The sequence below is a fragment of the Mesocricetus auratus genome, unplaced genomic scaffold, assembly GCF_017639785.1.
Source record: "Mesocricetus auratus isolate SY011 unplaced genomic scaffold, BCM_Maur_2.0 Super-Scaffold_100011, whole genome shotgun sequence".
Taxonomy (NCBI): domain Eukaryota; kingdom Metazoa; phylum Chordata; class Mammalia; order Rodentia; family Cricetidae; genus Mesocricetus; species Mesocricetus auratus.
In genome coordinates this window covers 34,258,944-34,282,912 of record NW_024429195.1, presented here as the reverse complement: position 1 = coordinate 34,282,912, position 23,969 = coordinate 34,258,944, and the positions used below count along the sequence as shown (strand labels likewise).

The following is a 23,969-nucleotide window of genomic DNA, read 5'->3' as shown; positions in this document are numbered from 1 at the left end:
ATAGCAGAAACGAGGAATTATACGTCCAGTGGGTTTGTTTTAGGCAGAAACTTTTACCAACATTTAAGGGAGTCATTCTCAGCCTTCCTATGCCATGACCCTTTAATACAGTCCCTCATGTTGTGGTGACCCCCAACCATAAAGTTATTTTTCTTGCTACTTCATAAGTGTAATTTTGCTTCTGTTATTAATCATAATGCAAAAATCTGATCTGCAAGCCCTGGGAAAGGGTCATTTGACCCTCCAAGGATTGTGACCCACAGGTGGAGTACCACTCATTTAACAGGCTAGGTTTAAACAAACCTCTGGGAGCCATCCTCCATTTCCATGATAGGTTGACTTGAAGAACCAGAGATTGTAATTTTCAGTTGGCCACCTATAGTTAGATTGGCATTTGGAAGCCTAGGACCACCAATAATAACCCTCTAGTTCATGTCCTCTACATCTACACACACACACACACACACACACTCACTCACATGCATGTGCATGCACACATACACTTCAATGTTGTGGGGATTCTTTCTGCCAATAGCGTTGGGGTACTGGCCTTAGGGCGTGGCCTGCAGTGCTCCCCGAAGACTGAAAACGCCAGAGCAAGAAAGAAAACACTTCCTTCTCCAACATTTTCAGCCCTCACATAGCACTCCAGGCCATGCCCTAAAGCCAGTACCCCAAAACTATTGGTGGAAGAGTTCCCACAACACTTCCCCCTTTTGTCTAAATACCTACTATGTTAAACACAATCTCAGACTCAGCCTCCTCTGGTACAGTCTCAAGCGTGTGTTTTGTGGCTAGAACCATGCCCTGCAGCAGAGGTGTATTGAGATAAGCCCTAGACACCACTGACTGCATAAACTTGGCTTGAGATCTTAGCTCCTTGTCAACCTTGTGTTAAGCCTTGTTTCTCCTGGCCCATTGCATCTTCTCCTGAGCAGTGTGACATCTGCCAGTTGGGCATTGGGGTAAGCTGTCAAGGAGGAGCATGAAGGGCATCTGCTCCTGTGAATAAAGTAAGGGCCCTCTTGCTCTATTGCTGTCTCACTCTCTCTCTCTCTCTCTCTCTCTCTCTCTCTCTCTGTGTGTGTGTGTGTGTGTGTGTGTGTGTGTGTGTGTGTGTGTGTGTAGAGATCAGAGAACAACCTCTGGTGTTGGTCTTCCTTCCACCATCTTGGATACAGAGTCCCTTGTTGTTGGTGGCTATGTACAGCAGGCTAGCTGGCCTCCAAACTTCCAGAATCCTCTTGTCTCTGCCTCACATCTTCCCAAATGAACGTAGTGTCACAGACACATATGCTATTGGACCCAACTTTCTTTGTGGGCTCTGGGAATATGAACTCAGGCTCATTCTGGTGTAGCAAGCTCTTTAACCATTGAGACATCTCCATAGCCCTTGCTAGCTCTTCTTACATGTGGAGATAAGCTTGCCTATGGCTTGGAGCTTGCACAAACATTAAAATCTTATGAAGCACATCTCTGTCATGCACTGGTGGGGGGAGTGGGGTGGACAGACTAGACGAGGGTATGATATTCCTTTAGGGGTGGGGACAGCAGATGTGTGCAATAGCCATTTTGAAAAGGGGGCAAAGCCCTGTTCTCTTGCGTCCACCCCCAGAACCCACAGTTGCCATGGCCCTCATCACAGACTGTTCTTTCCCCGTCCACAGCTCCATTCTCAACCTACCAGGGGAGTCAACACTGCGGCGAGACTTCCTGAGACTGCAGCTGGCCAACAAGGAGCGCTCAGAGGCTCTGCGGCGGCAGCAACTGGAACAGCAGCAGCGGGAGAATGAAGAGCACAAGAGGCAGCTCCTGGCTGAGCGCCAGAAGCGCATTGAGGAGCAGAAAGAGCAGAGGCGGAGGCTGGAGGAGGTGAGTACCCCTGGGGGCACCGCAGCCACCTCAAGGTTGGCACTGCCTGGTCCACGCACGTGCTGTTCCGTCACATCTTACAAAGAGAACATCCCCCACTCTCAAAGTGGGGCCATGGCTCCCACCCCTCCATCCGTCTGCCCCTCTTGGGCTTTCCTTGACCATCTTATTAAGATACCATCCCTGTCCTTGAGCTAGTGACCTGGCTGTGACCAACTTCAGACATTCTGTATGCTGCTCCAGTTCCCCACTGGGAAGGACAAGGGCTTCTTTTCTCCCCTGGTCTTCTCTAGTGCCTAAGATAGCATGTAACACACATTAGACATGTCGGGAATATTTGTGGAATGAGCAACTTAGCATGCAAATTAGTGAGTCAATGTCTGAGAGGTGAAAGACACGCCCTAACTAAACCTGGACAAACGGGCAGCTAACCAAATGCCAAGGAAAGCAGACCCTGCGTCTTGAGTCTCTCACGACAACAGGAGCCGTGTTCCTCATGCATCCTTCCTGCCCAGGATACATCCTACAGCTGGCAGGCAAGACCTGCTTTTAGCAGCAGATGTTGCTGCCGTCTGGACCAGAAACCTCACCACTCACCATGGTCTCTTGGATGTTATGTCCCAACACAAGGCTCTCACCCTTGTAAACCGTAAATCTTGGTCTAATCCTCTTTCCTGGGCCTTCAGCCACATTTCCAAGTGTTCCTTCTCTCAACGAACATGATCAGAGATTGTTTACTCATTGGGAGGCAAGCAAGAGGGTCCCTAACTGTATGGGAGCAGGGTGGTAATGTTAGGGGTCCCCAGAATCCCAATCTGCTCCTTGCTCGTGAGTTCCCTGATTTTGCTTTTTAAAATGGCCCACTAGAGAGTGAAACGTTTGGGACTACATGATCAGTTGACTTTTTAAATAGCCCATCATGTGAAATACATGATAAGTATAAGTATAAAATGCTGTAATGAAAGCCATTTTTGTGTGTGTGTGCATATCTTTTAAGTTTTTAAAATTAAAAAGAAAAGGAATGTAAAACACGAAGGACAGTGAGTGATGAAGGGCAGTAACTACACAGCGAGGTTGCTCGCTGGTCTCTCTGATCACGTGTCTGTGTGAATGTTCCCTGAGACAGTATCATTGGTGTGAACCCAAGCCTTGAGCTCTGCTCCTCAGAGGTGGACTTTGGGAGCTCTGTGAGCAGCAATCAGGACATCCTGTAAAGGATGCCCACCACGTGAGAGGTGTAAAGTCCCTGCTATCTTCTGTTCTGAGTGAGGTGGATAGAGGCCCTGTGGCGGGGCATGGATAAGTGTACATGTGAAGTAGATAAGTGACCTCTGGTTACCCTGGACACAGACCAAGAGTCTTAGATTCTGACAGCTGTGCTGAGCTGACACTGCCTACAACCACCCAGGCCACCCGTGGCTCTTATGCTGGCCCCCAGCCAAGGGCCGCAGTTTCCTTTAATCTCTCAGAACTCTGGAACACTCTAGACTCTGCTCCTTGGACTCGAGACCTCATCCTGCTGGGTGGATCAAACCTGTGCTGAGCACTCCATATATACTGTCTGTCCTGCTCTCATTGGTGGGGCATTTCCCAGGTTCCTGCTTCCTGGGGAGGGGGTCACAGTCTCCACTACTTTGGATGCATTTGGTTACTGGTTCATTATCATTGATTTTAGGTGAAAGACACTGACCATGTAGCCCTAGAAAATCCACACTACCAAGCATATAAGCATCTAAAGTTCACATGATTCTGGCCATGCGGAGAGAAGACGTTCCTGTGTACATATTTTAAATGTTTGTGTGTCTGCATATGTGTTCATGTGTATGTTTATATGGGAGTGCACGGGCTCGTGCATGCATGTGCCTACGTGTGCATGTGTGTGCAGGTCAAGATGGAACCTCAAATGTCATTCTTCAGGTTCTGCCCCTCTCCTTCCTGGTGATGGGTCCTCACACTGGCCTGAAAGTTACTAAGTAGGTTAGGTTGGCTGGCCAGGAAGCCCTGGGGGGCCTTCCTGTCTCCGCCCACCCGGTGCTGGCTTTACAAATATGCATGAGGACACCCAACATTTTTTTTTTTTGGTTTTTACAAGACAGGGTTTCTCTGTATTGTTTTGGAGGCTATCGGTCCAGCCCGGCCTCGAACTCACAGAGATCCGCCTGCCTCTGCCTCCCGAGTGCTGGGATTAAAGGCGTGCGCCACCACCGCCCGGCTGACACCCAACATTTTTATGTGAGTTCTGGGGATTAAACTTGGATCTTCTTGCTTGTAGAGTAAGCAAGCACTTTCCTCACTGAGCTATCTCTCCAAACCCAGTCTGTTCTTCTGTTTGTGTATCTGTTTGTATGTTTAACACATGAACTCTTGGCTGTGGACCCAGGTGCTTAGTCAATATGAAATCTTCCTAGAGGGTAGCTCAAGGTGAAACCCATGTTTCAAGTTCAGGGACCTCACTACAGAGTCTGTGTTTCCTGTTACCACTTCTTGTATCCTAGCCCTGGCCTGTATCTCTGTGTTGTTTTGGCCTGCACAGCTGATGCTCTCTGAGCCATGGCAAAGCAGCTGTGCTCAGCAAGTGCTCAGCTTTGAGCTCGGTTCTCCTTCACACACCAGAGCTGTCAAGAGGCCTCCTGTGTTCTTCAATGGGATTTATGGGAGCTTCTTCCAAGACTATGAGTAGGGCGCTGTGTCCAGAGAAACACACCCTGAGATCCATGGCCTGAATGGAAGGTATCTGCGTGCATGAGGGTGTGAACCCTCTGCTGTGTGAGGGTCAGTGTGAACCTGGCTTCTCAGAAGAATAGGGAACAGGTGGATTTGGTCAATTAAACTGCCTTTATCTTCTGGACCTTTCTCTTGCACTAGGTGTGTGCAGCCAGCAACCCACAGACCCGCACATGAGGCCACGTGCAGTAAGAATGCCTATGAATGTGGCCCAACCAACTTACTTACAACACTGTTGGGTTTTGTGTGGTTCTTTTTTGTGACTCTATTGTGGTGTTGTTAAGAATAAACACTGTAGATGTTTGCCAATGTTAAATGCTATAGCTTAATAGAAGAAAGCAAATTGTGGCACAATAGATTATCTGTAAGTCTTGAACCTGAATAACAGCAATCCTTGGCACACAGACAGTCCCTCCTGTGTCCCTATCCTTATCTGTCATCCTAGCCTGTAATAAATACTTGTGTCTCTGGTGGCCAGCACAGGAACTGGACTGCTTGGGCACATAGAAACTGTGAAAGTCTGCAGATATACTTAAGAATTTAGTTTCCTTTTAGTCATATGGGCTTTTGTAGGCACACTGGGAATTATATTCACAATTCTGAATAAAGGCCTCCTGACTGCTGACCTGGTATCACAGGAATGGTGGGATAGAGTCCTCAGTTGGTGATGTCAGCTCCCACCAGGAGGCCCTAAGAACACTTTCTGTGCCCTTTGCCTTTGACGTGGGCTGCGTGGATATGGTTAGGATCTAATCAGTGTTGGTAATTCTCAGAACTTTGACCACAGCTGAATGTAGTCATGGATCTACTTATCCAAGGGGCATGGCCTGATGCTGATTAAATGGTACTAACCAGACCAGTTTTGACTTGTGATACAGTAAAATATGTAAGTAAGTTCCAGGAACTTTCTGAAACTCAGCCAAGGTGAGTCAGCTCATCATTGGTGACAAAACTGTATAGGGATCCTCTCCTGTTTTTTTTTCTAGCTCACTAAGAATTTTTATTACTCAGCTAGGACCAGCCCTACCTGTGGCACTGTGCATCAGAATCAGATGGCCCCTGGAAATGCTGTAACTTTACTCTGGTAACAGACTAAGGAATCGGGATGATCGATCTTCCATAAGAATTTTGGAATAAGACCAGTGGTTTCTTTCAACTTGCTAGGAGTAGTTTATACCTACATTTTAATGGGAGTACCTTAAGTCACAAGAACGGATCAGGTAGACCCTAGGAACTATTTCCTTCAGCCTCCCCTGCCCTGCTTCAGTTTTCACAGGGACATGAGTGGGCAAGCTTGCTGTCCCCATTAAAGTTGTCCTGAAGACAATCCAGGGAAATGGAGACTTAGATGTCAATGGCCATCAGGAGGCCAGATCTTCTAAAGGACATATCACATCTGCCAAGGAGACCCACCCGATACTCAGGTTTAGGGAACTTTTATATCTCGGTGGCTACCCCTTTTGCTGTCAGCCTGTGCTCATGTCTGCCCTTAGTGTTTACTTTTCTATCAGGGTCACAGAACCTACATCTAGAAGAGCCACTGGGACAAGCAGCTGTTCTTAGAATCTAAATAGTTTCTCCAAGGTGCTGTCGCACAGCCCTATTCCCAAGGCAGAGAAGGGAAGGTACGTGTGTCTTGAAGAGCTCTGTGCAGGACCACCCTGCTGGCTCAGTGGGAAAACTGCCTGCACCCAAGTCTAATCACCCAAGATTGTTCCCTAGAACCCACATGGTAAATGAAGATAACCAGCTCCCAAAATTAGCCTTTGACCTTCACACACAAACCGTAGCACGATGATAAACATACCCTCACACACAAAATAAACAAATAAATGTTAAAAAATTGTGTAGGAGCCATGTATTGGAGCTCGCCTTCAGACAATGACGTGAAAGACTACTGAGAGGGGTGTAGTATTTCAGTCAACAACATCAACTAAAAGAAGCAGATATGACAGCCCACATTTGTAATCTCAGTACTTGGGAGTTAGAGGCAGGAGGATTGCTCTGAGTGCAAGGCCAGCCTACAGTGCATTTCAAGATCCTATCTCAAAACTAAAACACAAACCAGTCATCCCCAGCCCCTCATGCTGCAAATGCCAGGATCCAGGCTTTCCTTTCCACCGTGTCACTCTGAATGCATTCTTTAGCTCTCTCTGCCTCAGTTTCCACACTTCTAAAACTCAGGGTCACACTAGCATCTCATGTAGCTTTTAACCAAGCAGCTCCCGGAAACCTCCAGCATATTGTCAATGCATGGAGTTCCGGGGGCACTGTTGCTACTCTGACTAAAGTCGGAGGAATTTTCCAGTGTTCGCGTTTCTTCCTGTATGCAGTGAAACCTTGAGTTTATGAAAATAACTGTGCCAGAAGGCAAGCAACCTTCTCGGGCTTTGGAATGAACACTTGTTACAACACCCACTCAGAATGTGGTGGGAAGGAAAGCAGTCTGATCGGTGGGTATGAGAGTAAACTACATACTCCAATGTATGTAGGCCAAGAAGCCAAATTTCATTCCAGCTCTGTGGTCTTGGGAAGTTTAGTTAGCCCACCCGCCTCCCCAAACCTCAGCTTCTTTACATGTATATTCAGCATAATAATAATTACTTTGGAGGATTACTGTGGGAACTATGAAGAACATACACACAAAAGGCTTAGTCCTATGCCTGACACAAGAAATAGGCTATGATTTTTGTGCGAATGTTTTATTGTATTCTAGAATGATGAGAGATTAAGTCACCAATGATTATTTATTTTATTTTTATAGAGTGTATTTCTTTATTCCATTTTCGCTAATGTGCCTTCCCCATTCAACCTTTTTCTTTGTGTCGCTTCGCTTTCTGTCTGTTGTTAGCTTGTCAGTAGTGACTGGTTTGAACCAGCACAGGGCAGCATCCCTAGGGAGCACTGTGATTAGCAGGGACACCTGCCACCTTGGGAAGTCTGCTTTTTCCAGTGGAGTCCATAGGACTTTCTGAAGCTCTGTCTTTTGAAAGATGCTTTTACCTGCCTTAGTTTCATATCTGTTGCTCTGATAAAAAACCTGACCAAAAGCATCTTGAGGAAATAGAAGATTTTTTTTTGTCTTGTAACTTCGTGCTACAGACTTTCACTGAGGGAAAATAAATAAAAGTGGAAACTCAAAGCAGTTAGTCGGATTAAATCTGTAAACCAAGAACAAAAATAGACACAGCCATGCTGCTGTCTTGCTAGGTTGCTTCTACTTAGCTATGCCTCTTCATCCATGCAGTCCAGAAGCATCTGTGCAGAGAATGATGCTGCCCATAGTGGGTGATCTGCCCACGTCAGTCAACAGTCAAGACAGTCTTCCATAAATATGCTAAGAGGATCTAAGCAATTCCTCAGCTGAGGGCCCCTTCCCAGGTGATCTATAAGTTGTTACAAGTTGACATTTAAAAACTAACCACCACAATCATTAAGTATCACCCTTTCATTTCTATCAAGTGGTTATATGAAGGTTTGTCCAAGATCCATAAGACAGAGATCTTGTCAGGTCTGAATAGTAAGCTTCAGGCGTTAGAGACACAGAACCCTCAGAGTGGCCATTTTACCAAGACCAGCACGTACATGTCAGCTTTGCTGCCAGTCTCTACCCTGCCAATTTCTGCCTAAGTCATCTTGAGCAAATTCATCAGCTTACTCATTTACAAAATGGGATAATGGCCATTTGAGAGATTGAGTTAATTAATAAAAAGCATTTATAACAGTATCTTGTGATCACTGGGCATGGTGGCACTTAGGAGAAAGAAGCAGAATATCAATAGTCCAAGGGTAATGTAGTATACATAGTACAGTTGAGGCCAGCCTGGACTACACAGGATCATGTCTCAAAAGACAGATAATGAAGGGAAGGGTGCTTCCCTACACAGTGAGTCCCAGAGAACTGACTTTTGCAGCAGGAGGTCTGGCTTTGTGTGTGGTTCCTCTGAGTCCTGGGGAGGGAGGTACTGAGGTTAGAAATGCTGCTGAAATGCATCCTCCCTTTGCACAAACCCCTCCCTGGCTTTACAAGAATGGAGACAACTGTCTGGTATCTGTTCCTATAGCATCTAACGTTACAAAACAAGATAGAGTCGGATAGGCACTAACCCTTGGTGTATCTAGAGTGCCTTTGATTAGATGCATGCAGAATTAGTAGTCAAAGCCTGCCTGAACAGGCATCACGGGTCACAGGCCTGACCTCTGTCATCCAGCGTCTTCTAATGGCCTCTTCTGTTATGACTAGTTTACGTGTCTTGTATTTTACAGTTTTCTTGGTGATGCCTAGGTAGATCTACAACAAAATGGTTTCATTGGAGCATTCATGCACATGACATTGAAATGGAACTGTTTTTATTTCCATTTTTGTTTTCTTCAGTGAGCAGCTTGAGTAGACATCACCTGGACAATGATCTCAGTCAGTTGTCCTCTAAAAGGAAGACTTCCTTTGATGTTCTTCAGACGGACTCACTTACCCATTGTCATGCCTCCTTTAGCAGTACATTCCTATTTTTTAACAACTCCTAATGTTAGAAAATGTATCTTTTTATTGATTCAGCCCTGTGATATCACTACATTCAAATACATTCTACCAAATATCTAAAATACCTTCAGGAAATGTTTGAGGAGTTCTCCTTTCTATGGGGGATGTAATTTAGCACCTTCAGTGTCAGCTCAGACTGCCTGGAATGGCCCTCTCCGTAAATGTGGTATCCATGAACTCATTTATAATGCACGTGTTTCCCTAGCACTCAGTCCCAAGGTCTCTCCGCAGGGCTTTGGAATGTTAGGGCCAGGATGAAATGGTTTTTATTTGCTCTTGGCATTTTTGCTAAACTACAGAATCTTGTATATTAGAGATGACCATTGCACCATTCTTGTTCCTCTGTTTGGTGTCCAGGGAAGCACTAGTAGCCATTCCTGGGGAAAGCAAACCTTGGGAGATAACCAGCTGGAGTTTCTTTCCAGCCTGGTCCCACAGCTGTTTGGCCCCAAATAAACACACAATACTATGTTAATTATTAAACTGTTTGGCCAATGGCTTAGTCTTCTTATTGGCTAGCTCTCTTAACTATTAACCCTTTTCTGTTAATCTATGTATTGTCACCAGGCTGTGGCTTACCCGTAGGTAACCTGGCATGTCACTCCTTTCAGCAGCATGGCATGTCTTGGCGGCCTCTCTTTCTCCTTTTCTCCTAGCCTCACCAATACTTCCTGCCTTGCTACTGGTCAATCACTGTTTTATTCATCAACCAATAAGAGAACCTTATATACAGAAGAACATCCTCCATCATCAGGAGCTACCATTCATAGCAGAGACAGGATTAGATTTTTTTTTTTCATTTAAGCTTGCTCGTGGCAAAAATCAGCCTAGAACCTTCCTTCCCCTTTTGTTTATAAGAGAGCAACTTGCACATGTACACTCAGGGAGCATAGCCATGGGCTGCCTGCTGATCAAAAGTTGCCCTTCAGTAGAGACGAGACTCCTTCTGGCCATGGATTAGAGCAGATGTAGAAGAGAAGGGATTTATAGGGCTCTCTGGTTACTGTTTCTATGATGAAAGGGGAAAGGATAGGTCAAGACAGAAAAAGAAAACTAACAAAACCACACAGCATCTTTCATTTGGTATACATGCACTTTTCAGAACCAGGCAGAGTGTATGCCCTGGCTACCCACTTACCAAGGACTGGACTCATGTAAGAGGCTGGCCTGGGTGCCATGGTTTCTTTACTTGTGCAGTGGGGTTATAGGTGTATCTGTCTCAAAAGGAGGGAAAACTATATGAGTTAATAGGAGTAAGAGTCTTAGAAATATACGTGACACCACAAGAGGTACATGGTATCATAAACTCATAGAACTTTGATCCTATTATTTGGCATTATTATTCATTTCATTCTTTTTATTACGCTGCTGTGTTATACAATCTGAGGTGCCTGGCCACTTCATCATTCTCGTGCCCTGCCTATTAAAAAGAAAGTATTTGCAACTCCACTTTTAATTGCAAGCCACCGTGCCTTCATTCTGCAGTGGTTAGTTTTCAATGGTCTTTTCCAAATTGACATTTGGGCAAGTGTTGAGTAGACACAGAATCTTGAGACATGCTCCTAGGAAGCTTGGAGTGAACAGTCCTGTTTATAGTAAGCAGCGCGTGTGCCGAGTGGCATGTGTGCCAAGTAGCGATTCGAAGGACCGCATTGGCCCTTTCATTCGGAATACCTTTGCTGGCAGAGCCACCGAACTAGGGATGGTTTGAATCACTTCCTGGGAACCTGGACATCATCCAGCTGCTCGCCAGTCCTCTAGAGGGCAAGCTAGATCTGTCAGTCTCCGTGGGGTCCCTCTCACCACTTCCACTCTCCAAGGGCAGCCCTGAGTTCACGTCTCCTCCCATTCTGAACCCTTTTTTCTTCTATTGCAAGGCAGCACATCCTTGCTCAGAGCCTTTCCAGCTTTGGGGCCACTGCATTAAAGGTTTAGATGATAGCATCTAATTCAACATCACACTGACTCATTCAATAATGTTTATAGAGAACATGGTTCTTAGCCAGTGTTCTATCTCCAAGCCTTACCGACTCCTCTCTCTACCCTACTACATTAACCTTCTCAAATGTGGGCGTTTCCCTGGGCTCATATAATGGGAAGCACGGTATGTATGAAAGATGGACACAGAAGCAAGGCTTGGTTGTTACCTAATATTGGTTATCTTTCTCTATAACTTCTCTTCATTCTAAAAAGAGAACTAAATGTGGCTTATGGCGGTTGCTACAACAAGTAAAATGCAATACATAAGAAAAACTAAAAAGGAACATAACATAGAAGAGAAAGATGGGTTGAAAGCAGGGACTGAGCTGGTTCACTGAGTGCTTATATAACTTGATATTCAGTAAGCACAGTTGGCAGATGTGGCCCTCAGTATGGCTCTGAGCGTCCTAGCACCTAAGAAGCCCAGCAAAGATCCTAGTTGTCCATCAGAGAGGAGAAGATGTGTTCTGTAATGGACATACCCAGGAGTAACGATGTACACCCACACCTGTGAGAAGTCTGTTTGAGGGTTGTGGTGATAGCCTCTCATTGAAACGGACTAACCAGCTCACTTCAAAACAGCATCCACCTAGGAGCATCCTAAATGGGCAAGCAGGTGGAGGATCGGAACTTCCCCGGTGATGGCTAATCCTCTTTATGAACGTGATTGGATTTCCCATCACCTCCAGGTCTGTCTAAGGATGTGTCCAGACAGGGTTAGCTGAGGGTAGTGACACCATGACCTGGGCTGAGGGTCCAGACTGGACAAATAGGAAGGAGAAGGCAGTCTGAGCACCAGCTCTCATCTCTCCACTTCCTGACTCGGTGTGACCAGCTGCCTCCCCCACCACGATAGACCCACTCCAAACCATGAGCCAAGATAAGCCCTCCTTCCTTAAGTGGCTTTTACTGTGCATTTTGTCACACTTCTCCTCTCATTGGTGCATAGTCACAGAAAGCAAAACGTGCAAGACAGACCACACCTACACCAAAATATAAGGCAGTGTTTGTATTAACCTGGAGAACATGCAGGGCAATTGCTATCATTCACTCCCCAACCAGAAGAAACAAACAGACATTAAAACACAATTATGAACCAACTGAATTTCTTACTTTAAGGAATTCAGCCTTTGGCAATGCCTCCAAGAAGACATAAATGAGAACTTCTAGTCCATTCCTCATGAATTGTCTTCTGCCAAGAGCTGTCATCTGGCTGGTGGAAGGCCTCCTCTCTGGAGGCCATGATAAGCATTTACATAATTCAGATGCAATCTAAGAATACCACTTTAGGCTTCACTCTCCATCCTTTCCAGCTTCGGGTTGTAGTCTTTTCTCCCACATGGCAAATCACTACATCAGGACCAGTTGCCCATAACTGTGTTTCTGTTGCTGTTGCTGTTTGGTTTTTAACATTCTCAATCTCAGATGGGCATGCTGTGAAGGACCTTCTGACCTGTGAGAGATGCCTCAGAAAGGCGGGTCTGATTCAGTCATTCCCTCTGCCCTAGTTTTCTTTCTGTTGCTGGGACAAATAACACTAACAAGCAACTTTGGAGAGAAAGGGTTTATACTCATGCAGTTTCACCTTGCCATCCATCATTGCATGAAGTGGAGGCAGAAACTTTAACAGCCAGTCACATCGCATCCACAGTGAAGAGCAGGGAGAAGCAAATAACCTCATGCTGCTTGCCTGCTTGCTTGTTTCCAGCCAGGTTTCCTCGCTCCACACAGCCCAGCTCTGACATGTGCTGCCCACAGTGGGCTGGGTCCTCCTCCATCAATTAGCAAGACAATTCCCTACAGGCCAACCTGATGGAGACAATCTCTAAATCAAAACTCTTGTCCCAGGTGATTCTAGGTTGTGTCAGGTAGCCAGTTAAAATCAACTAGCATAGTCCCCTTGGGTTGGTTTTCTGACCTTCGGTCATCAATACGACAAATATAAATAATGACACACTGTGTGTGAGAAACACACAAGGCAGGGGCTGGAGAGCGGGAAAGATGGCTCAGCAGTTAAAAGGGCTTACTGATCTTGCAAAGAACCATGGTCAGTCCCTAGGATCCATGCTGGGTGGCTAACAGCTGTCTGTAACCCCAGTTTCAGGGGATCCAACACCGTCTTCTGGCCCCTTCGGGGCACTACATGTTTTTGGTATGCATAAATATGTTCAGGCACATACACACCCCAAATAAAATTAAGTAAATAAATCATTTTTAAAAGATAAAGCCTGGAATGAAGACGCACAGTAACTTTCAATCTAGATCAGAACATTGATAAAAACAAACACAAAGAAGTAATATGAATTATGATATAATGAATGTCATGATAAGAAAATACCAAAATGCTTTAAGAGAATAATATGTTAGTGTTTTTATTCTGTTGAGTTCAAAACACCTTTTCTTTGAGGCAGAGTCTCATTATATAGTCCTGACTGATATTAAACTCATGGCATTCCTTCTGCCTCAGCACTGTCTAGTACAACACATCTTTACATGTACCTGCCGGGTACCAGGGCCCATGTGAGAGGCTGAAGTTGAGCACTGGCCTTGTCCTTTAGAGCTGCTTATAGAGAGCCACCAAAGGCTTTGTAAGGGTCTCCTCAAAGCCAGAAATTTTCTTTAGTGTGCTTTGATGTGTCCTTTCCAACAGCCCTGTGCCCAGATCATGAACATCTTTCTAGGAAACGCATCAACCTTGAGACACACAGTTGGAAATTGGCAAGGTGCCCTCAGAAGGCTGGGGAGGTAATTTATTTTTCTAACTTCACGGCAGGAACTGAAGCCCTGGCAGATGCCTCTGTGTGTGACCAGTGGCTGATCTGAGTGAGATCATTATTAATTATTAGCCACTTTTGAGTGTCTTTCTCTGAAGCTTCAGAACACTTGGGAAGCCCTTCCTTCTTGAGTTGCAATCAATACTGTGTGTACCTTGCGTGGGAACCTGAGTGGCATGTAATTATAAAACAGTATTGATTCCTGGCACACTGAAAACAGACAAATCTTCCACATAAAATTCAGCCAAATCTTCAAAGGCCTTGATTATTTTTTCCTCAAGAAAGAGACCAATAAGAGTCACGAACTTGAAATGTTAGCTAAATGAGGGCTATTTCCTGCCAGCAGCCAGATCAGTACACATAATTATTTTATTCTCTGGGCTGGCACTAATTCACTTCAGTTGAGTGTTGGAAATGTCTCTGCTTTGGGTCTGCAATCCAAATTATTCAGTCATTCCTAGGATGGTGTTCCCCCCTTGTGTTCCTCTGAATCATTTTTTCTGTAAAACAAATATCTGCTTGTCTGGGATCAGCACACTTCTGGTTTTCCTTGTCCTCTTCATTCCACTATGCAGAAAACTCCTTAGCCCAGAGTTCTGCTCTCTTTAATGTTCATGGTCACCAGAGACTCCCTATTTCATGTTGGCCTGCTTATAACTTCTAAGCAAGCATCCATGTCAGTCATTTTATTTATTTGTTTGCTTCTTTGTTTTGTTTTTGTTTTTCAAGACAAGGTTTCTCTGTGTAATCGCCCTGGCTATCCTGGCACTCGTTTTGTAGACCAGGCTAGCCTCCAGCTCACAGAGACCCACCTGTCTCTGCCTCCTAAGTGCTGGGATTAAAGGCCTGTGCCACCACTGCCAGGTACCTGTCATTTTAGGGTGACTAGAAATCTGGAACCTTTCTTTCTTTTTGCAACTTCTCCTTCCTTAGCAGTAAAGATGAATAGCGGTACCCAGCCTGCCTTATTGCATCATCAGTGCCCTGTTGGCTCATGCCTAGACCTGTTGGAAGGCCTTTTTGTTAGTGTCTAATGGTTGTTGGGGACCTTTTGAAAATGCAAGCCCTATTGCGTCATTTGGCTGCACAAAGCCCTGCTGGGGCTCCTCATCACGTACGGTACAAGATGGATAAGCGGTTGTCAAGTTAGGGAGTGACAGATGCTGAGTCTCATGGAGAAGTTGCTTTCCTAAGATTCTGAGAGCACTGGCACACAGCACACACTGATATACTGGAAGATTGCAGTAAAAGCTACCGCATCAAAGCTTCCCCAGGGTTCTTGGCATTTTGGGGGCCTGTGGCAGACAGCTGTGGTGTGATGGTTCTTTCCCTGGTTTTGCAGAACCCACTTGTCAGTTTAATGGAGGCTGTTTTCTTTGGAACAGCTCACACTCCTCACCAAGCAATGAAATGTCATGAGATTGTCACAAGGAATGAGTGGTCCCTGGTCTTGGTCTATTTTCTCAGAACCTCCTAACTGAGGAAAAAGAAATCAAAGCTAGTACAGGGTCTGACATAAAAAGGCCCACAGCTGTCCCCAAAATAGATGCTACCAGTACTACTGGAGAGCACATTGTTTGTTTATTTTAATTTCATTTTACATTCCAATAATAATTCCCTCCCCCACCCCTCCTCCTGGCCTTCTCACCTCCCTCCCCAGCCCACCCCACATCCACTCCTCCCAAAGGGTAAGGTCTCCCATGAGGAATCAACAAAGCCTGGCCCATTAAGTTGAGGCAGGACCAAGCCCCTCTCTTGTGGTGATATATTGTTTGTGATCTAATAAAGTCAAGCTGAAGATCAGAAAAGCAAAGCAGTCAGCCACAAGCTCTTCCCTCTATCTCAGACCAAAATGGGGGACCCTTACTCCACGAATCCTCAGAGTGCAATGCAGGCTGCACTGCTCTCCACCAAACCTGACTGCAATCCCCTCTGTTCCTGTCTTCTCCTGCCTTATAAGCCTCCCTCCCCACAGACATATCACCTTACCTCCCTAATGCTGGGATTAAAATCATATGATCCCAATGTTGAGATCACCTTTGTGTGAGCTGTTTCTCTTTTAGGCTGCATCAATTTTATGTAGCTCAGTGTGGCTTTGAACTAACAGAAATCCATCTGCCTCTGTCTCCCAAGTCCTGGGATTAAAGGTGTGTACCAGGCTCTATGGCTATTGCTAGCTTTGCATTTTGATCCCCAGTGGCTTTATTAAATCATATATAATATATCACCACACTCCCTCCTGCATTAAGGCTGAGCACAGCATCCTACCATAGGGAAAGGGCTATCTCATGCACCAGGGATAGATACTAGTTCTACGGCCAGGAACCCCTTAGATAGCCCAAGCCTCACAACTGTCATCCACATATTGAGGGCCTAGTTCGATCCCATGTAGGCTCCACAGCTGTTGGTCTAGTGTCCATGGGTTCCCATGAGCTTGGTTCAGCTGTCTCTGCAGATTTATCTCCATCATGATCTTGATCTCTTCCCTCATCCCTCATCCCTCTCTTTAACTGGATGCCCAGAGCTTGGCCCGGGAGCATATTGTTTTAAATGTGATAATGTACATTGCAAGATGTTTGGTATATCTGCCCCTCAGGCTAAATGCCAGTCATGTGGCTCCAGTTACTGGGACAGCCACCAAAGCCCTTCACATGCCCCTTCACAGTTTCTCGTATTGTGGAGATGGGAAATGGCACCACGCCTACCTCCAAGCACCAGCCCCTGAGCTTGGTTCTCAGGTCTCCCAAACCCTCTCCTTTTCAGAAAGTAGAATGAAGAACCAGGTCAATTTGGGTGGGGGGAGGAGGTGTTCTGCCACATTTCCTGTCTCTCCAGCTATAAACTAGCTGAGCTTAGGTCCTGGAGCATATGACTGACTTTAAAGCCAGGCTCTGCTATTTACTGGGACAGACCGTAATCAGTAGTAACATGACTTTCAGCAATTACTCTCCCCATGTCTCAGTATCCGTACATAAACTGGGGATAATGACATCTACCTCAAAAGACACTTTTGGAGATTAAATAAGGTGGATATGTACCATGTGGATTGCCCCACCCACTCTTGGGTGGGACAGTTGTATGAGGTGAGAATGACAATGAGGTCATGGCAGTGCTCCCTTTGCATAGGGTCTTACCTGAGTGAGAAGGTGATGTCTGCATTTACAAATGAGCCCTATAGCAAACAGAGAAGCAGCTTGGTGTGAGCAGCGGGGGTGTGGTCTGGGTGGGATTCTGTGAATTCTGATCAGTACGTGGCCTTGAATATCTACTCCACATATCTGTGAACTGTATCTTTGGAATCTCTGCATGGTATGACATTAGAATGACCGAAGTACGTAAATATTGCAATGGATCTCAAGAGTCTGAGACTCTCAAAGATCTTCTGTAGCCTGGTTTGACAATCCCAAATGGCTACAAAAGAGCATGTCTTGGTGAGAGTCCACATACATGGTCTACAGAACTCCAAATCTCTTGATATCACCCCCTCCTTGCCAGTGTGCCCCCAGTAGCCCAGGAGGAAAAGCCTTGGAGCATTTGGGTACAGCTCGTGTCTGTCACGGGACAGATCTAATGCTAATATCGCCAGTGCCCACTGCTATCATGCTGTCTGCTTGTGACCCACAGCAACAAAGGCGTGAGAAGGAGCTCCGGAAGCAGCAGGAGCGGGAGCAGCGCCGGCACTATGAAGAACAGATGCGCCGGGAGGAGGAGAGGAGGCGCGCAGAGCACGAGCAGGTACTGGGAGGTGGAAAATCTGTGGACCTACAACAGGCCCCACGGAACTGCAGCGTCAGGGGGCTCTGGGGTATGGGACGTAGTCTCCAAGGACGTCTATTACAGTTTTCGCTCTTTCTCAAGTGACAGTTCTTACCCATTCAAACAGTCAAGTGCACAGTCTGACAGTGTCCCTGCATCCCACCCAAGCCAGGGCCTCCTCTGGCATAGCTAGAACTTTTGACTTCCCCTGCATGGAACCAAGTTCCCATTCTTCCATCGCTGAAGGTGAGCCATGCCGTTTAGGCTGTTTCCGCTCTCCAGCTCCTGGCAGTGGTCTCTCTAACTGAGAAACTCACAGGCGGAATGAGCAAGCTAGGAGAAGGATCCATTACCAAGACTGTGAGCAAGCTAACCTGGCACATGTGTTCTATGCCTGCTGCTGGCACAGAGCCTCAGAACTTTACATCATTGTTAATTCCGCGGAGTCCTTAAGAGAGGAGCCTAATAACAAGCTTTGACAGAGAGCTGGTTTCATTAAAACCAAATAGAGACAGTGAAATGCCAGGCCATCCCAAGGGGACTGTACTTTTGACTGTATTGAAAAGCTTGGCTTTGCTATGGCCTGTTCTTGCTGTTCGGTGAGGTGTTGGGTATTTTTTTCCTTCCTTTCTGCAGAATTTCACTTGGAAGCTCTTGTCACCTTTGCAATTACTGGTTCTTTCTCTCTCTTTTCCTCTCTTTCCATTCTTTCCATTTCTCTGCTGCCTGCCTCTCCAGGAATACATCAGGCGACAGTTAGAGGAGGAGCAAAGACAGTTAGAGATCTTACAGCAGCAGCTACTGCATGAACAAGCTCTACTTCTGGTAATGGGAAAGTCACACACCAGCGGGCCTTCCTGGTGTTCACCCTGAGGGCGTGCATGATTGTGTGCGTGTGTGCATGCATGTGTGCGTGTCTGTATATATATGTCTTTGTGTTTCCTCCTCCTAACATGCCAATTTATAAAAACCTCCTAGACCTGAGAATCTCACAGAGGCTTCATATAATATCCTGACCCAGTTTGTTAAATCCTCAACCATTTAGCACACTTTATTAATTCCCTGTATTTGGGAAACGTTAGCATGAATCCAGCCTGATTATAAGTCCAAACTACATTCAAGACCCACTGTGTTTATTGCAAAGTAATTTTTAAAGCCATTTGCAACATGCTGGACTATAATCATAGCAAACGTACCTCAGCCACAGAGCCCGCTCAACCCTGCAGTCATTTCTCATTTGCAGACTGTTAGTCCTGCCCTTATAATGGGAACAGTTTGTTTCCTGCTCGTGCCGCATCTTCTGGAAGAACTTTTATTATTACTACTATGTATTCACCAAATGGGCTTCTTGGTGCTGCTTTTTTATTTTTTTAATTCAATATTTTATGTGATAGCATTCTGTTTTTGCTTTTGGGATTTTTTTAACCTTATACATGAAAGCTTTATTTAAAGGATGGTGATCTCTGGTTGTTTATTTTGGTTTTATACTCTATCACATATGTTTGAATGACCCAATTACCAAATTAGGAAGTGAATGACTCCTAGGGATGACAGTCTGACTACCTTGCATCTCTGTTGCAAATTCTCCAGAGACAAGTCACTTTCCAAGTGGTGCTCTGTAGGGACTGTCATTAAAGCAATCATGTTTTTATTTACATATTCTTGTGTGGACATTAACATGAGGCCTGGGCTTATTTGGGGTACTCCTTGTCCTTCTTGGAATCCTATTTGTTTCCAGTTCCCCTTCGCCTCTACTGCATGCTTTGCTGCTGCCCGACGTGGGAATGTGCACTGTGGTCACGTGTCCTCTTCTTCGCTCTTCCTGCTCTGGGTAGGAATATAAGCGCAAACAACTGGAAGAACAGAGGCAAGCAGAGAGACTCCAGCGACAGCTAAAGCAAGAGAGAGACTATCTGGTTTCCCTGCAGCATCAGCGACAGGAGCAGAGGCCCCTGGAGAAGAAGCCACTGTACCATTATAAGGAGGGCATGAGTCCCAGTGAGAAGCCAGCATGGGCCAAAGAGGTAAGAGAGGAAGGGTTGCCGTATCCATTGGCCAGGTTCTCCACTGAGAGTTCGTTCACTGGGATGCAGAATCCAGTTAGTGCTGTACCATGTGAAGACAGCCTGTCATAAGAGGCACACTTCACTTCTGGAGGAGCCATAATGTCACTGCAGAGAAAAGGCTGACGTACCTGGTGATGCTCGTGGTGTTTTTCTTGTGCACCTTTCGAGTAAAGTTGGCTTTTGTAGGGGAAAACAACAAAAATGAGTTTTCCTTGTAAAAGTCTCTTTAGAGGAGCAGGGAGATAATCTGCTTGATAAAATGCTTGCCTTGTAAGCATAAGGACTTGAGTGCAACCCCCAGCACCCACATAAAAAGCCAGGCATGGAGGAAAAGGCTTATAATCCTAGAAATGAAAAGGTAGAGTCAAGAGGATATCTGGGGCTCACTGGCTATTCAGCCTACCCTGATGCTGGGACCCACTGGGAGACTGTCTCAAAAAAACAAGGCCATGGCAGGCATGTGGGAAGTGATAGCAGGCCTTTGGCTTACACACGCATGTGCATGTTCACACACACACACACACGCAAGCACGCGCACACGTGCACACACATGCACACCCCACACACACTCACACATACACACCCTCCTTGCACCACATTCACACAAAGAATCCTGTTAGATATGTATCATAACAACTGTTAGTGGAAGAATATTATTTACATATTCTGGGAAGGATCATATCCTGTCCATAACCTGGTTGCAGTTATGAGACATTGGCGTTGCCGCTAACCCTGCCTTGTTCATGGTGGTCTCAGAGGTACACGATGGGCCACACACCTGTGGCTATGATGTGCACTCCAGATACATCCAATGTAATAGTCCTTCAATTTCTCTGCCCTTAGACCAAGGTGGGATTTTAGAAATGAGAATGCCAGCATTAAAAGACTGCCGGGGCAGGCAATGTGATGCAATGCTTCGTCCTCTGATGTGTGTGTGCGTGCGTGTGCATGTGTGTATGTATGTGTAGTGCAGTTACGGTCCATGCACCCATACATGCATGCGTGAAGGCCAGAAGAGACTTCAGACAGACCCTCTCATTGAAGCCAGAGCTAGTCTGACAGTCAGCAAGCCTCAGTGTCCCTCCTGTCTCCATCCCCTTAGCCCAGTGATCTTTGGGGATCTTGTCAAGCTATCACCTCCTTCCTTTGCCTTAGTATTCTATTGAGCTTGGATGTTGCTGTGGCTTTGATTTTCAGATTCCAACCAGAAAGGAATGAGAATGTTGGCATTCAAAGGCTGCTGAGGCAAGCTCACTCCTTTCAAATTCCCCTACTGTTACTTGATTTCCACGGAAGTCAGATTAGCCCTGTGGAAGCGTTAGTATGATGTTGTACTGTCTGTCCCTCAGCAGAATTTGGCCTTTTCCTCATCTTTTGCATGACAGAAAATTATTTTGCTTTCTCGTGTGCCCTAAAATGGCATCAGTGTTCTGTGCCACCCTTTTCCACACCAAATGGTATTTTAACATGCACCAGCTTGTAGCAGGATGCTCTGTTTACATGATCACGTGTGGAATAGTCTTTTAACTTTTTTAGGACTGTATCATGTCCTCTCTCTGAAGTGCATGCCAGTCACTGCTGGATATGTCAGGCCACTTGGCATGGGAGCTTCTAGGGAGCCTCCTGTCTCTGCCTCTCATAGTGCCAGGAAGGCACTGGGATTACAGATGTGCACTGCACAGATACCATATCTGGCTTTACTGGGATTCGGGGGATCCTCACTTATGCAAAAAATACTTTATTCACTGAGTCATACACCAACCTGGTGATACCTCTGGTATTTCCCATCTTCCTGGCAGCTGGCGTTTGGATCCTCTACCAATAGACTTCCCTCAAGTAGATGGAAGCAGATCTAAACTATACCCCAGTTTAGTTGTGTTTATCTGTGCCCTCAGGAGGAGCCACTGTGTGTGTGTGTGTGTGTGTGTGTGTGTGTGTGTGTGTGTGTGTGTGTGCGCACGCACATGCGTGTTTCAAGACAAGGTTTCTCTGTGTACTCCTGACTATCCTGGAACTTGCTCTGTTGAACAGGCTGGCCTTGAACTCACAGAGATCTACCTGTCTCAGCCTCCCAAGTACTGGGATTAAAGGCGTGAGCCACCACTGCCCATCTAAGATGCTTTCTTTTCTTCTCACATAACGTCTTTCCATTCACTTAGTAGGCATGAGGGACATACCTTTGTCTGGTATCAGAAAGATCTGCTTCTGAGTACACTTAGCTTTCTCCCTGGGAAAATCTATTTCCAATGTCAGGTTTGGTGTGTTTCCTCCAGTAATTAAAGGGAAATTTTTGTACAAAGCACATGTGTGTTCCAACCGTCCTGAAGGTTTTAAGGCAAGATTTTCTTGAGACAAAAATATAATCAGGGCCAGCAAGTTAGCTCAGCCTGGGAACCTGAGTTCGATTCCTAGAACATGGTAGAAGGAGAGAACTAGCTCCCAGAGGTTGTTTTCTGACCTCTGACCTCCGACCTCTGACATGTGTTGTGACTCACATATGTGTGCACACACACAGAGAAATAAATATAAAAATATTTTGAATGTGTAGCCAAATGCCTCATTGTTAGAACCTTTTCATGGATTTACCATTTTGTTGTCCAAACTCCCACTTACAAAATATCACCACATTGACCCATCTTGGCATCAATGACTGGGGATTAACAACTAATTATTTTATATGACACAGAATCCTGCAGGTTAAGACACACGAATGCATGAATGGATTGAAAGCATAAAAAATATGTCCAGGAGTGGCTTAGTAACCTCTCTATACAACTAAAGAGGCACGCAAGGTATCTGAAAATTGGCCCTCACTTTTTGCCCTGTATTTGATAGTTAAAACTAACATTAATAATCATTACAAGTATGCCTCACTCGGAATACATTTGGTTCTGAACACAAGAATACATGCTCACTTCAACACCACCAGTGTTTAAGATATCAGGTGGCCCGAGTGTAGAAATGTAGGTATTTCTCTGAACTGTTTCTACTCCCCAGAGTTCCTGAGCTTGAACATGAGTGGTTTAGGTAGTAAAATTTAGAGAGTGAGGAAATAAGGAATTGCAGTGGCTAAAGAATAACCACTTTCTTTTCTTTCAAGAAGTCTGGTATTTAAAAGTGGTGCTTGACTTGGCTGTTGCCATCTTCTTGGGGCTTTGAGGTCTTGTAATGATAGCGGGCTTTGCTTGTCTGCTCAGTACAATGGCCAGATAGTTAGTGTTGACATAAGGCTTTATGCACTCACAAAGTAAACATTTCCTGGTTTATACCTGTGGCCTTTTGTAGCTAGTGTAATTTAGTGTGTGGTGAATTTCTAGGACTTTGAATTATAAACCAAAGTCAAGTAGAAGCCAATTGGGCATATCCCACAAACCCATAGTGAGGGAAGAGATGCTCAAATTACACCTCATAGAGCCAGGAGGGCCGTTTCCTAATCTGTGGCTTAATGAAACATGTTTAAATGGTTGAGGCTAAAACAGACTTACTATGAATAGGAAACTGGGCCTGTCTCTAGAACAATTCAAGATAGTGTAAGGAAGATGAGAACAAGTAGGACTTTTGAATTTTGTTCCAAATCAGGCAGCAAAAAGAAACTTTAAACCTTAGCTGACACATAGAAATATGCAGTCATCCCTGAATATTGAGTCAGTGGAAGTGAGTTAAGGACTTGCATGCTTGAGAGGCACAACCGTTATACTTACCCTAAAGGAATATAGGACAATGTAAGATAAACCCAGAACAAGTCTTAGCCCTTTGGAGTTGACCAAGGTCTTCCATCTTGTCTGTCGATGTCCATCTTGTTAATTTAACTTTCAAGTCATCCTTGTAACCGTCTATCTGGGCTATAAATATGGACTGACTGATAGACTTTTTATCAGTTTAAAAAGAGCCACCTGTTCTCTGAGCTTCTCCTGGGAAGTCCCTAGGTTGGGAGAAACCCTGGAGACTAAGACGTGACAAGGAAATGAAATGGGTTGGGAGGAGAGAAGGGGCCGGGGACAAGGAAGGGCTAGAATGTGGGCAGCAGGAGGAGAGTCAGAGGGAGTGGGGAACAGAAAGCCTGGGAGGATCGGTGTATTTTGGGTGGCAGGGAGAGGCAATTGAAAGGAAAGGGCCCTGAAGAGAAAAAGAAAATGATACAGGAAGTCTGGGTAAGACAGGCATATCATTAAGCAGCACCAGGGACGCCCACGTGCCTATCACCAGCACACAGAGAGGAGCAGAGTTCCAGTGCCACCTCTCCCTCTCCAGTGTGAC

General features: G+C 45.5%; 1 protein-coding gene across 6 annotated transcripts in view; it reads left to right on the top strand.

Annotated features, from left to right (window-relative positions):
• Positions 1-23,969, top strand: part of Tnik (TRAF2 and NCK interacting kinase) — a 386,642-nt gene that overhangs the window by 295,189 nt on the left and 67,484 nt on the right. For 3 of the 6 annotated variants that reach the window (XM_040754589.1, XM_040754592.1, XM_040754590.1), the window contains exons 12-15: positions 1,668-1,872; positions 17,515-17,625; positions 18,385-18,471; positions 19,482-19,670. In XM_040754589.1, the coding sequence (XP_040610523.1) occupies positions 1,668-1,872; positions 17,515-17,625; positions 18,385-18,471; positions 19,482-19,670 (592 nt within the window). The remainder of the gene's footprint in view (positions 1-1,667; positions 1,873-17,514; positions 17,626-18,384; positions 18,472-19,481; positions 19,671-23,969) is intronic. The other 3 variants (XM_040754595.1, XM_040754593.1, XM_040754594.1) reach the window with 1 other exon arrangement.